At 38.8% G+C, this 15,554-nt stretch overlaps 1 protein-coding gene across 2 annotated transcripts in view; it reads right to left on the bottom strand.

Moving 5' to 3' along the window:
* LOC141804078 (adenylate cyclase type 1-like) overlaps window positions 1-15,554 on the bottom strand; it is a 49,172-nt gene that overhangs the window by 11,914 nt on the left and 21,704 nt on the right. For both annotated transcript variants that reach the window (XM_074688326.1, XM_074688327.1), the window contains exons 5-8: window positions 5,296-5,423; window positions 2,926-3,084; window positions 1,575-1,716; window positions 208-363 (exon numbers count right to left, since the gene is read on the bottom strand). In XM_074688326.1, coding sequence (XP_074544427.1) covers window positions 208-363; window positions 1,575-1,716; window positions 2,926-3,084; window positions 5,296-5,423 — 585 coding nt within the window. The remainder of the gene's footprint in view (window positions 1-207; window positions 364-1,574; window positions 1,717-2,925; window positions 3,085-5,295; window positions 5,424-15,554) is intronic.

The following is a 15,554-nucleotide window of genomic DNA, read 5'->3' as shown; positions in this document are numbered from 1 at the left end:
ATTGTTTAACGGGGGGACAAAAAACATTTGTGTTGAAATATTGTGTAAGGAAGCATCTCTTATGAGGGGTAATATCTACTGCCCACGAGTTCACATCAGGAAGGCCACAGAAAAGAAATTCATGAGCGCACTCTGTTACTCCATTTAAGCAGAAATCACAGCACGAACAAACACAGAAACGTCAACACAGACACTGAGAGTTGATACCTTATCACCGTCCTCGCAGTTCATGACATTGGAGAAGGGAATCTCAGCCTTGAACATCTTCCTGCAGTGCATAAGCTGCACTAGTAAGTAGCACACAGTTTTGAACTTCATCTTTTTGGCGGGCTTTATATCCGAAAGAATCAATCCTGGGAATATCTGTCACCAGATAAGAAACGGGAACAAGGATTTAGTCATGATAGCCCACACAGTGATATGTCTTATGTAAGGTAAATCATGCACAGGCTGTAGACAGTATGTATGTGCACACATGTTCATGCACAGACACGCACACACGCATGCAACCATTATCTTCAGGCTGCGGAGTTTAACTAGAAAGAGGCTGAAATAAGGTAGGTCAATCCCTCAGGTGGTTTGGACACTTTTGGCACCTTGTTGCCCTGATTTCTCTTCAAGCTTTTCTAAAGAAAGGAGTAAAAAAATTAGCATGTTTAAAGGTTTATGGAGGAGCTGTTTCTAGAAGGAGTGTTTGTTTTGTCTGATGCACAAAGTTATCAGTGTGTCCCTAAGCCGGAGTAGTTAAAGCCATAAAAGCAGTGAGCAGAAGCCTATCTAAAACAGCTTAGTGCGGGAGCATCTATCTGTGAGTCTTTGATGAAGTTTAACCATCAGCTCTGTTAAGAGGATTACCAAAGTCTCCTGCATATCAAAGGGAAAAACACGCAACTGGGGTGTTACAGGTTTGCATATGGACCCATGTAACCTATGCACAAGCTTCTTCTTGCATAACATGAAACCTGCTGCAAAAGGAAGGAGGGGAGGAAAGAAGAGGAGGGGAGGAAAGGAGAGCAAAGACAAGACTGAAATTCCCTCTCCAGCTGCAACATCTGTTGGAGATGTGCGTGTTTTATGTGCAATCATTGACACACACACGTCTAGCTCTGTAAGTTTGTTGAACTGTGCAGAATTGAGATGATAGATGCCTTGGGCTGTTGAGTTTTTATATTTCTCAGTCTCTCTAGCTGCAGCTCAATCCATTACAGGCTGTAAGAGAGATCAGCCCAACAACAATGTGTCGTGTGTGGCTCAAGACATATTTTTTCTTCGAGGGAGTCTTTTAGCATAAATCTAAATCCAACAAAGGCTGTTGTTTCTTAAAACCTAACCCCCTCTGAATCACCATAAACAGTGGTTTATATTAATATGGATTAGCATGCAGCCTGCAGAAGCTCTGCTCTTGTGTTAAGTACACTAGCTGGGAGATAAAAAAAAAATCAAATGAGGCCAATTTATGACAAAAAGTGTAATCTGAGGATAAAACTGCTGCTGACATCTGGGTCATTTTCCTCTGTTAAGAGCTCACAGAAACTTAAAGCTGACTGCAGAAAAACAGAATCACAACATGGTACCTTCCGTCGGTGAGATGGCACTATAAAGAAGGTTTCAATTTCATGTTTCTGGAGGAAGGCGTTCCTTTCATGGCCGTTCCCAGGCTCCACCTCATAATCTCCGTTTAGGCACTCCAGCGTGGATCTGGTGATGTGAACTTTCCTGCAGAGCACAGGAAAGAGAGACGTGAGATTTAACAGCAGCAGTAACATGACAGTTCAGACACTCTCTCCTATGATCTTTGTGTGGGAGACAGGGTCTGAGAGGGGCATCTGGGTAAAACTGGAACAGTAAGCAGGGAAATTATGGTCAAATCAGAGGTGTGAAAAAAATAATGGTACAGCATCATGTCACAATACTTGACCTCCAATACAACATTGATATTTCAACTCTAAATATAAATATTTTTGTAAAAATAAATATTTACATTTTAGTCGAGTTGGAAGTAAAATACGGCTTTCTCACCTCCACTGCTGTAGATGGCGCTGAAGAGCTACTCCTGTGTGTTGCCCATAGGCTGTATATCAAATTTAATCTCAAAGTTTATTTAAAACATCTTATTACTTAACTTGATGATATGGGTTTTGATGCTGTAGACATATTTTTTTTTCTCTCTTTTTTGGGGTCAGTTGGTTTCAAATCATTTTAAGTTTAATTTAACAGTGTAGTAGACTGATAGAATCATAATCAAAGTAACTTTTTATGCAATATCAGATTTTTATGAGAAACATTGGTTACACCAACTAACCATGTCTTCCACCCTGTAATTTTTGCAACATTATTCTAAGTGACAAACTTGATGCACTACATATTTTAAACCTAAGTGTATGTATGTATTTGAATTTCAGCACTTCAAAAACAATAAAATATAATTTTGTTATTTCAATCAAATAATTTTGACTTAATTTGTCCTTTCAATTTTGAATAATATGAAATTTTCATAAACATCGTCTCTATTTTTTTCTTAGTTATCTGTGTAGCATATCTCAATATATCACAATACAATATTATGATAATATCCTGATAATGTCATATCTTGACCCAAGTATCATGATGCGTATCGTATCGTGAGGTTCTTGCCATTACTCACCTCTAGGTCAGATGTCTGAAAATTCAACCCTTAGGTTCAGGTTAGTTAGTTAGTTAGTGCACTTTTTTGTGAATTGCATTTAAACCTCAGACAACTTAACATGTAACACAAAATAACACTTTGAATGAAGATTTAGAATGAGAAGTTATATAGTAGAAAGAGATTTCAAAATCAGATTACAAGTTCATAAACACTTCAAAGAGCTCCACAACATAAACAGATCAAGGCAGCGTGTGTTCATCTCTGCAGAGGCTGTGATTCATGTAAATACCAGCACTGACCCTGGGAGTCCTCCAGCCTCCATCACATTGGCTAAGGTCACATCATTGGACCACACATCATACTGCCATTTCCTGAGGCCCAGCACTCCACACAGCACCCGGCCGGTGTGTAAGCCCACGCGCATGTTCAGGTTGACTTCTGTGGCCTCGGCTACTGACCTGCAGGGGCACAACGCGTGGAGTGTTGGAGTGAGGTCATGAGATCACATCAAATCTATATCTACAGTGAATCTATAATGAGGCTGAGAAGGCAGCACAGGAAAATACGTACAGCATGATAAAACATAAACAACAATGTATGACAACATGAATTTCATATGAGGTGTGTACAGTTATAAAATTACACAAACAGAGGTGATAAATACGTCTGTGGCAGCAGACACACCTATTATAAGTTTCATATGGTGAAATTTAAAATGAGAAATCAATCATTTTTAAGCAGTTGAAATCCAATCATAATTTTATTATTCTGTGTTTTAAAGCCACTGGAGATCCAACTCAAAATATCAAAAAATACATGTTGGAAATGAATGTTCACAGTCTTGTTCAGCTTAAAAAAATCTAAATGAAAATAGCTTTAGGAAAACTAAATACCAGGTTTCAAAAACAGTTCAAGCTCCTGTGAAGAATTCTCAGATAGTGTTGATTTTGGCGCCTCCTGTTGGCAGGCCTTTACAGAAAAACTGTTCTTCATCTGCTGACTTTGTCTTGTATATTTGAAAGTTAATCATTATTTTTTTGTTTTTGTTTTTAATATATTTGGGTTTTGTTTTGTTTTGATTAAATGTTTTTAAAGGAAGACTCAGTGAAAAGCTTTACAACAAAAACTTAAAAGTAATGCTGTTTTTGCCGTAGAAGTTAACCACTGTATCTAACCCCTGCCAGCTGTTCTTCAGGCACTAAAAGTAACTGTAGCCTGGTTTATGCTGGTAATTTGATTTTATTTTAAAACTCATATTTTTAGGCCAGGCTGAACAAATTTAATAAATATTTTTGAAATAAAAACCAGAGCCTTACTATGTCCAGCTTGAACTCAATATGACAGTGGTGTGCACAGACTTTTTGAAGGGCAGGGGCAAAAAGAAAAGGCCACACACGGTGTGATCTTGCATCTGAAGAAGGCACTGGGTTCCAAATGACACTTTAGCGCAGTTTGCCTCCCAAGAGTGCACTTAAGCACTTTTTGGCTCCATAAAAGGCCCTTTATCATGTTTTAACCTGCCAGGGGGCAGTTAAATGAGTTTTGCCAGCCTAGCGGGCACTTCATGATGTGTATTGGCTCACAAAAGGACACTGTGTCATGAGTTTAGCTCCCAAAAGTGCATTATAGTGCACATTTTGGCTCCAAATAGGGCACTTTAGCGTGTGCTTTTCAACAACTGGGCCACAAGAGGGTGCAACTGCCCCCTTGCCCCCCCTCAGTACACACCACTGCAATATTATGAATTTTGTTTTTGTTTGATACCAGTTTCTAATAGATACAAAACCCAACTTTTTGAATTTCATCCCTTTTATGTTTTCATTAAGAGTTGGGACAATGAATAGTGTAGGAAACCTGGAAGAGGGATTCGTGAATAACAAGTGGCAAAGGTCTGCGGGTTGGACCAAAGCCCAGGCCACTCTTAGCCTCTGTAAGGTTTGGCTTAGCGATTAAATCACTAAGCTGAACAGGCACCCCCCTTTGGATGCTGATTTGCAGTGCATAATGACTTTAAAGGCCAATTGTGGATTTTGGTTTCAAATTTTTATTCTACAATTAATGAGTTCATGTAGAAGACTCCACATTCTTAATTAAGAATATTATAACATTACAAAAAGAATACAGTGATCTGTCATAAAACAAAGATTTTTCTCTAGCACACCATTATGGACCAAAAAAGACTCCTTGGTTGAGGAATTCTATTCAGTCAGTCTTAAAAGGAAACACTGTGGTTAATTAACAGACTTTTAGTCAAGCCATGGAAGTATCTGATTTAATCTGCTTCCTGTCTCTTGCCTTTCTTTGGTGCTTTTCTTTCTGCCCTCCAAACCATGCAGACAATGTGAGGGAAAACAGGCTCTCTCAAGCTCAATAGAATTGTTTATTTCTCTCCCCTCAATAAAGCCTTTCCTCTCAGCCAACTGCAGCTCTGCTCGCTAAAATGTTCAGTGTTAGAATTCGCTCACAGCACACATGGCTAATAAAGCTGTAGTTTGTCCAACTCGAGCAAGATCACTACACTACTCAGTTAAATAGACTGTTTAGAAGGATTACAAAGATTTCTTCAGCTTATAGTAAGATGATGTAATTCACGATGACAACTTACTTAAATTTCACTTTGATAAAACGCTGCTGAAATCTTCCACACAGAAACCAAACCAAACACTCACGTTATGGTGTCAATCATGTCCAGACCCATCTCTACGCAGCAGTGGGCATGGTCAGTCTTGGGTTGGGTCAGTCCAGATACACAGTAGTAACAGTCTCCCAAGATCTTTATCCTGCGACAGTGATTCTCCTGCACATGGAAAAAGAGAAGAAAAACTGTGTATGGGTAACAAAATCGACTGAACACTAATTTCTGCTGCAGCATGAATCAACAATCAACAGATGGAATTTGAGAAACCATTATAACAGAGTACCAAAGGCATCAATATTTAGTGTAATTAAGGTTTCACTTGAGGTGACTGAGAGAAGTTGTGTTGGAGTTAAATGTGCTGACATGTAATTATCGTTTATCCATTAAACTCATTATTACACTCTGACCTTCATATCCATCAGTGTAATTTGTTAGCATAGCTTCAAGCTATCCATTGATACAACTTCTACAGTGAATGGATTTTTTGATACAGAGCTTATAAGATTATTTTTCTTGTAAAGTTTGAAGGTAAGCCATAATTTATTTAGCAGGACACAACAATGTTTATAATTTGTTGAAAGATTTTGTTACTCGAATTGCACACAATGGCGGACGGTGTATCTTTCCTGATAGACAACAATAACAACATCAAAAGCATACATATTACATAAAGGTACAAAAGCAGGTATCATATCTGGGTGTTTCATGACACGGAAATGCTTTTGTGTGTATTTGCTTGGGTGAATACATATTTGCGTGTGTGTTTGGTGGTGTTGTGTTGTGAATTTAGGGTGCATTTTCTTGTGCCCCTGGAAGATCCTTTCTCTTGAGAGGACTGAACCCTTGTGTACAACTTATAACAAGGACAGCAGGGTAACACTAGCGCTTTTTCTGACAAGCCACCACTGATCACATCAACAAGTTATTGGGTGAATATGCTGTTAAAGAAAAAAAGAAAGAAAAAACAAAACAGGGCACTATCAGGTTTTAGGGCTTGACAGTGGTGCATATGTTTAATGTGACTGTATCTGAGTATCATTTTTATAACTCATTAAGGTATTTATTAGGGGTGGGAGAAAAAATGATTCACACAAGTATCAGGATATTCAGTCTTAAGATTTTTAAATGGGGATTCTTCATTAAAAATATTTTTTGATTTTTTTTAATTAATTAATTAATTAATTAATTAATTTAAATCCTTTATTTTAGTACCGCTTTTCTCCAACAGGGGGCAAAATGTTTTTTTTTTCTGATTTACATGACGTACAATTTTGGGGAAAATATGGCACCTGATAAAGTCTGTAGATGTCATTATCATCATACAATTATTTCACATAGTCTGGTGTTAAAATAAAATGAACGAAAAATTGGAACAAAAATTACAAATATCAGAGAACCACATTTTACATCAAATTGGCACCCCAACAATCATAAAAGACTCTAATCAGGAGAAAAACAGCCCTAGTATTTATGCAACAAGCCCAGAGGTTCTTCCAGACTTGGAAGTGTACGACAACAAAATGATGAGATAAAGTGAGTTTAATTGAGAATATGAGGGAGTCATGAAGACAAAAACCCCGCACCATATCAAGCTACAGGCAAACTAACTTGGTAAACTACTCTAGTCATCACAACTGGCCCAGTTTTGAACATGATAATAATTCCCTACAAAGACTGATACTACTTTCCAGTCAACACAATGAGGCTAAACTGTTAGCTTAGCTTTACAGTAACCCAACAGAGCCAAATGGCTAACCGGGCTAACCTGGCTAATATCAATGTAAAACAAATCTACTCCACAGAAACTCTAGAGCTCATTAAAGTGAGGTATGTCTTAGTTGTTAAGTCAGAGAACAAAAATAGTTGTTTTGCTTTGATGCTAAGTTTAGCTAACTAGCTAGCAGTGGGGGCTTCAGCTTTTTACCTTGTGTACAATCATTGGAGCTGCTCTTTTCAGCTAATTTCAGAAGCATCAGTGCTGGTGAAACTAATCACTTCACTTTGAAAATCAGCAAGACTGAGGCAGTGATGGAAGATTGATAAAACAAGTGTGATAAGATGCTAACAGTTAACATAACACTGCTGTGGATCCTAGCATACACATAGCATGTTTATTATCCTGTGCAAGCTCTTGAAATTGAAATCACACACCAACACTGCTATGGTTCCCACAATGCAGTGCTACATCACAGGATCAGCCTCACTTTCGGGAATAAGGTGAGTCACTCTATCTCTCTTTGGGGACAATAAGCAGAGGCATGAAAAGGCTGCTTACAAATATAACACATTATTAGAGGATATGAGCACCAGACATTCATTTTACCAGGGAGACCAGGTTACCGTGGATGCCTTCTCATAACCCTTTATTGTTTCCATGGAGGTAATGGGATCACCAGCCATGTATGTGAAGAGCACAAGACTCTTAATTATGCACGTTGGTGGGAAACAGATAAGAATGATACTTTATTTTTAACTTAGACCCCATGAGAGTTTCAGAAAAGAAGGACAGATGGGGCTAATTATAGCAACAATTTGTCATTTCGTAACATTCTGAGGTCAAGTTCTTGGAGCACTCAGTAGCATAGACGCACATGTGCTGGTCATGTTCAGTTTATTTAAAACACTACAGGACAAAAGGAAACACAAAGCATCAGTGAAAGAGGCCATGGGGAGCAAAGTATAAACTTTAAAGTAGCTCTGAAACATTCATAAACTTAAACAATTTAACACTTTATCATGATAAATTGGCATCATGCCAGTAATGATATATGAAAATTTTCAAAATGTAAAATAAATTTCATAATTCAGAAAGAATAAAAAGTGTCTCAATACTGTCATGGACCTGAGATGTCATGAAATGGCGATGGCAGACACCGGTGTAAGTGGCAAGGGGAAACAGAAAGGCGATTTTGAAATTCTGGCTGCTTCAGTTGTTTTTATATCTAACATGTGGAAGTAATTTGGTTTCCCTTTCCAAGAAATAAGAAAGGAGTAAAAATAATCAAACCCAAAACAATAAGCAGACACCACTAAACTGCTGTGACTAACGTGTTGGGAGGACACAAAAATATGAGAAGCAACATGGCAAATCATCAGCAATACCAAACACATTTGAGAGGTTAGCAGAACCCTTTGCTGTGTGTCATTTCTTTTTCTCTACTTCCTTTGGCCATCCTGTCATATAAAGGTAAAAAAAAAAAAAAAAATCCTAAAATAAACTTAAAGCTCCTTTGAGTATTTTTTAACTGGTTATGAAGTGAAGTAAAATTGACAGCAATGCCTCCCAGAAACCTACAAAATAGAACTTTATCATAAGAAAATATGTTGACAGTTTCTATTTTCAGTTTTCAATAGCTGAGACTAACACAAAGGGGGTGGGTGTCAGTCTCAGCTATTCACTCTGGTGCAATAAATCATAAAAACTTAAACAGAAACTTGAATTTTTGATTGACCAGGTGAGGTGTTTCCAGGTTAACTGAGGTCATGTGAGCAGTAACAGATGGGGCTGAGGAGAGACATGGCAGAAGATAGGAAGCAGGGAAAGCCCTGGTGCTGAGTCTCCTACTCTGTACTTTTCCTGTGCTAATCTGCACTGTGACGGCTTAGGAGCTGATTCAGTCACAAGCTGGATTACTGCTGTCATGTGACTAAAGCATTGTGGGATATCTGGATAGACATCAGCAGAGACAAAAGATAAGTTCACTGATACCTTTTCATATGTGTAATTAGGCGAGATGCATAGACAGGAACAGAAGTTTAGTTTTGACAAATCTGTGACAATGCTGCTTGTGCTTTCAGTGAGGCCAAAACAAAGATGGTGGATGGTGATAAACTACTGCAAAAAATATGGTGTTTTATCATTTTTACCAGGTAAAATACATACAGTAAATCTGTATGCCAGCAGAGTTGCAAAGGAACCAACACTTGAATGCATGCAAACAAAAACAAGAAGATGAAAAGGACACAAAGACAGGCAGGGGAGGCATTACAAAAATAATTATGAAGGAAATGATGAGGCAGCTGAGAGCAGCAGCAGTTCATTTCCCACAAGTCCCAAAAGGAAAAAGAAGCACACACAGTTCGCCGCCTTTCTGACAAAGAGAGATCAGTGCTGTGTGTATCTTTCTGATGGGTCTTAAGTTCAGGGGTTCTACTTTTGTAGCTTTGACCAGTTGTGTGTATCTCTATTTTAACTCTCCAAGATGTTCAACTGACAAACACTGAATGCTTTTTTAAGTTCAGGGAAAGCATGAAGGAACAGATGCAATACTGAGTTATTTCACATCATTTCATCAGTAAAGACCCACAATGATTTATTAGCAGGACGCTCTGTAGGGCTGAAAATCTTTAAAAGTGTTACAAAAGTTTCCCTACTTTCCGCTGCTTCATCTGGATAATTTTTCTCACCCTTTAGCCAACAGCTCTTTCATTGATTTTGTTTCATTTATAATGATTAATGTGCAGCAAGAAATGAATAATGTATCGGCATTTCCTCCTCCCTGCACGGTTGGGTGGGTTGGGTGTGTGGGTGTCAGAGATCTGTGAAGTAAACCCAGTAAATGAAGATATAAATAACTGATTTGAGGATCAAGATGAGTGTTCACAGTTTGAAGCGAAGTTATTTACAAAGATGGGAGTCCTTCCATCTTACTGACAACTTAATGCATGACAGCCTGACTCTCAATCCTGAATTTAACCTTTATAGTGTCAGTATTTTTCTCTAATACAACAGTAAAAAAGTGTCTATAGCACTTGTGATTGTGAACATTGTGGTTTCATTTTTGCACATGCAGCCTTTCCATGAAATCAACATCAAACAGAGAGATAGATTTACTCCTGATTAAAAAAGTAGAAAAAAACAAAAAATGAATAAACATTGAATAAATGCAAGGCACACAAAAGTAGATGGAAAAAGGTTGTCAGATTGTTCACTCCGCTCTCGTCCTCCATCTGAATTACTCAGACTAATTTATGAAGGGGAGAGGAATTATCTGAACAAAAGCTGTGTTTCCACCAAGTGATCCACTTCGTTATAATACGGGACACAATTATGAGCACTATCCAAACTTTGTGGACACAATGTTCATCTACTGCCTCACATATCCCACTTACTGACAGTTGTCATAATAAAGAGACAACCAGTGTTATTCACTTCACCTATCACTGGTCATAGTCTGTGTACACAGGGTAGGAGAAGCAGTTGCATGGAAGTGTGATGACGTCAAAAAGTACATGTAAATCTCCCTCTTAACCCATAAAAAACATGTACTACACGTGCAAATATATACTATAGTACAGGTACCAATTAAATTAATAATTCTAATTTGAACAGCCTGACACTGTACTTTGCTTCCTGTGGCATTAATGGGTTGTTCTTCAACCATATTAGGTGTTTTTGAGCCACAGGAACTTTTTCAAAGTTCTAGGGACTGCGGAAACCCTACTCTGGTTTTATTGATTTGCACTGCATTAACTTCAAATTATTTCAGTTTCTTTATCCTGGTTAGAGGAATCTTTTTAGCTCCTGTTTTAAATTACAGGTTGCTGTTAAAGTATTAACAGTATCATTACCGTAGCTTCACTTACTATAGGGATGGGTAGCTTTCACATTTGAAACGATACGGTACCAATGAATGGTACCTGGCAATCAGTACTGGTACTCAACAGTACCAATTTTCGGTACTTTTTAGATGTTAATGTGGTAAAAAAAAATCAATTTGTTTAATAATAAAATATAATTTTTTAGATTTAACATTTTTATTCCTCAGTATGTAACCTTGCAATGCTGTGTTCATGTCCAGTATGGAAAATCACCTACTCTTTCACTCCCTCACAGTCACAAAGATGCATTTAGGTACCTTAACATGGTACCTTTTCATTTTACATGAATCGGTACCCGGTACTTCTGACAGAATTTGGTCGGTACCTTTAAAAGTACTTAATTCGGTACCCATCCCTTTATATCACTACTGTATTTTCCATATATTCCTTTGCTGTTGACAGTTTCCCTGTAAGCTCCTGCAGATATTACGGTAAAATAATGTGAAGATTACAAAAAATAAGAGAACAGTTACAGTGAAGATAGTTTTCACACCGTAAGGGGACTCAGTGACACAAGTCCATGGGTTCATATACAAGTGTGCTGAATCGGTCAAGCTAATTCAGTGCCACCAACTGTAATTGTTAGCAAAATAACTGCTCATAAAGGCTTCTCAAAATCCTTAGAAATTAAGAAAAACACTGACACATTTCCTGATAATAAATTCCAGGCTTTCTTGAAATATAAAGTTCTGCACATTGGACTCAGCAAAGCATCTTTGAAAGTATTTCCTCCCAGCTTGCTACCCTGGGTATCCAGCACACACAGAACAACAGCACCATGAGAAGATCAAGAAATTCAAAGAAGGCTACAGAAAAACAAAAACACCACCACAACCAAAGCCAATCTGACATCAGAACAGGTAGATTGTTACCCTGGGTGCTATCCTTGGCAGCACACCGACACATGGTGATACTTGTGGCTCGAAGGATCCAGCAGTCAGGTTTTTAGAGGCTACCGTAAACAAGAGTTGCAGTGAAAGCCCTTGCTAAACACCTTTCCACCAGTGCTTGTTTGGTGCTGTTGCTAATGCTAGTCAATAGGTGGTTCTGATTACGTTCTTCCTAAAAAACAGTTTGGTTTTTCACTAGCATAGAGCCAAGTTTGAGCCACGTCATTGTGTCACCATTAAACATCAATACATCTCTCCATACGCAGCCATTTCTGGGGGAAACACCAGTTTTGAGCAGCTTTGTATGTGGAAACAGAAAGAGCCAGTGCTAAGTCGAGTACTGGCCTTGAACTAGCACTAGCACCAGTTCGGTTGAAAAGGGGGTAGCAGAGGGTAAGAAGGTGGCTTCTAGTGCAGTTACTTTTACAACAGCGGTAAAAAAGTTTCATAAAGTTACTTATTTGAAAAATGTTGACCCATTCACATGAATCAAACGTACATATCTGCTTTGGCTATGGCGATGCAAATGCAGACAGAAAAAAAGGCCCTATGGTGTGTAACTCCCTTGTGCATTGTTAGAAAGTCAGGAGTTGTAAGTTTTTCCAAACATCATTTGCTGCAGGGTCCAATTAAACAACACTAAAACGCTCCGTTATGAGTTTAATCATATTAACCCTGGCAAGAGAAAACATATATGGCTCACATACTGCTTCATTTTGATCACCCATTGCATATCTGTGACAGCTCTTTGCAAATTAACATCATTAAATTTGAGTGAATATTTTTTGTTTTCAGCTCATCTGTAACCATCGCGGTTTATTTTTATTTCAACAACAACACTCTTCCTCTTTTTTTTCCCTCCTTCAAGACCTCAAGCTGTCGTATTTGGTTTGGGTTTTGCTTCAGTCCACAGTTTTCAGCTTTCACAGGCGTCTGAGGGGGAACTGCAGGACTCGACAGTGATCCCTGCACCTGCTTGTGGAACAAACCCAAACAGGGTTATTTGAGATGTGTTTATACCAGGAGCTTTAGCTTTCAGCAGGCAGCTGTCACAGTGTGGGCAGTTAACGCTCTTGGTGCTTTGTTTAAAAATTATGTTTTATTAGCATCTGAACAAGTTGTGTTTGTTCTGTGTTTCTTGGCTTTAAATATTGTGATCAAACAAACCCGCAGATGAATAAATGATGACCTTCACAATCACTTGGACCAGGTTTTTCAAAGTTAACTTTGAAGTGTTACACAGTCCTTACTTTTGGGGAATGCTTCAAAACAAATTTTCCAAAGGTTAAGAAAATGTACAAATCCTTTTGGATATAATTTCTATATTTTTGAGAAATTGTGTTTTTTTCTCTCAATTGATCCTGTTGATTAAGTCTTAAGGCAACAAATCTATACAGGAACTATTAGTCCCCTGGTTGAACAGACGTTTTTCTAAGTGAAAATATCCAGGATATAAATTTGTGAATGAACTTCTCAATGCATTCACATTCACTGGCTGCTCTGTCTGCTTCCAAAACCGTAAAATGAATGAAATGGGAACTCTGTGTTGTTGAGGAAGTAAGAGGCAGCGCATAGATACAGTACATCATTGAGCCACTCTAAAAATGGAAACATGAGAGAGGAAGAGAGCGCAGAGAACCACAGGGCATAAAAGACACAGTTGAGGGAAGTAGGCTGCTGCATGTCAATCAAAAAAAGCTGCGAAACAAGAAGCGGAGGAGTCTGCGAGCTGTGATGCAGGGAGGTGTCGAAAGAGGAGAGAAAAGAGACACAAGAATGAAAAGCTTTGTGAAACTGCCATGGTAACAGCACCGTGCACATACGTATAAATGTGGACAGATCTATTAATGCTCTATAGAGCATCACAACAAGCATAAATTAATCACAGAGTTCCTCTTGCAACAGAAGCTGTTGTTTCCCGGGACAGACTGTTGGAAACTCAGCCAGCAGGAGGAAGCGTTCATGGAGTGAGGGGGCCTCAAGCCGACCAGTTGGTGTGTGAATTTTTATCCTCTTTAAATAAATCTTCTATAACCTACAAACGCTGCCAAGTCTTCAACATCACTCATTACCTTTAACCAAAAATAATCCAAGTTTTCTACAACAACTCTGCTGCTTCAGACACTCACAGATTAATCACTGTATCTGCGTCATGTGTCAGTCTGATGTTACATTTGCACCCATGCAGCACAACTTTATGAAGTGATAATGTTTCTGTGCTTTTCTGAGATGTTTGCGCCCCTTGTCTTCACTCTCAGCAGGAGTCTTCAGATTCTCAGCCTGCTGGTGAACAGTTATAATTACTCCCAGCTTGTGTTCATGTGGGTGGTGGAAATCAAACAGCAAATACTGATCAGTGTGAGTGGGTTTCCTGTAAACTTCAATTTTCAAGCTGGCCCCCTTCTTAATACGGCACAGAGCAGGAGGGGAGGACTATTTTTTATGTCTCTTACTGTAAACATCATACTGTGGTCCACATGGGATTGACATATGTACCACATATCAGTATTTGGTACGGTAATAGCGTTCCAACTCTGCTTTTCATTCTTCCAGTTTCATCATTTGAAACAAAAGGAGGCCAAAGGAAAATATTCTGTGAGTCAAGTTTTTCTCAGTGGGAAGTATTAGCACATTAATATTCATGTAGCTGTAAAAGGTGATGGAGCAAATGGTTTTGAGGGTATAAACTGGATCAAAGCTCCATCAGTAAATCTCTTGCTGTCATGAATGAATCCAAAATCCAAACCTGACCTCTGAATCTTTCATTTATTCTATCAGCAATTTACTTTTAAGGCTGCCAGATTCATGAAACACATTGGTTATGGTATATTTTTCTCTGGGTGCCACATGTTTATTTGCAGAGCATTAAAGAGTGAAAGCAAAGTCAGAAAGAAGAAGAGTTTCTTAACTAAAAAAAAATACTACAGATTAACTAACACCTTAAAGGGCAACTCTGGTTTTTTGACACTTGGACCTTATTTATAGGTGTGTGTATGCTCATATACTCACTCAGACAAACATCATGCAGCTCAGAGTCCTTCAGAAGTTATTTAGATCCAACTGATTTTAGCCGCACTTAGCGGCGAAGGAGCTTCAGCGCGGGACATAATCTCTGCAAAATCGCTCATTTCAGCTATATTTTTTCATCCATCGCCAGTGTTATCATAAAGTCAGCTCCTCTTCTCTTGTCTTAGGCGAACACTGTCCACCACCAGTTCACATTGAGTCGTGGACATGCTCCTGTTTGTTGTGCTCGAGCCAGCTCTTCGTCTCATCCTTCTTTCATGGAGCTCCTCGTCCGTGTACTCGGGCTCAAACCGGTAAGGACAACCGTCAAACGTTTGTTTACCAGGTCAGCTCTGGGTCAGCTGACCCACCTGAAGACGGTAGACGAGCTGATTTTATGATAACACTGGCGATGGATGAAAAAATATAGCAGAAATGAGCGATTTTGCAGAGATTATGTCCCGCGCTGAAGCTCCCTTGCCGTGGCCCCCGCTAAGTGCGGCTACAATCGGTTGGATCTAAATAACTTCTGAAGGACTCCGAGCTGCACGATGTTTGTCTGAGTGAGTATATGAGCATGCACACACCTATAAATAAGGTCCAGGTGTCAAAAAAATGGAGTTGCCCTTTAAGGCCCCGTTTACACAACAACATTTCATCTGAAAACACTAAAATGCAGAGGAAAAAAATCTGCGTTTATATCAAAACGGCCTGTAGCTGAACTATAACTGTCTAGGCCTGAAGCCACTTTTGGTAGATCTCCCCTAGAAAATAGAGTTGAGCCTGGTGTGCT

The sequence above is a fragment of the Halichoeres trimaculatus genome, unplaced genomic scaffold (genome assembly GCF_033239565.1).
Source record: "Halichoeres trimaculatus isolate MK-OKI-2021-1 unplaced genomic scaffold, fHalTri1.1 fHalTri1_scaffold_15, whole genome shotgun sequence".
NCBI lineage: Eukaryota > Metazoa > Chordata > Actinopteri > Labriformes > Labridae > Halichoeres > Halichoeres trimaculatus.
Note: the sequence above shows the minus strand (reverse complement) of the source record. Positions and strands in the feature narration are given on the sequence as shown.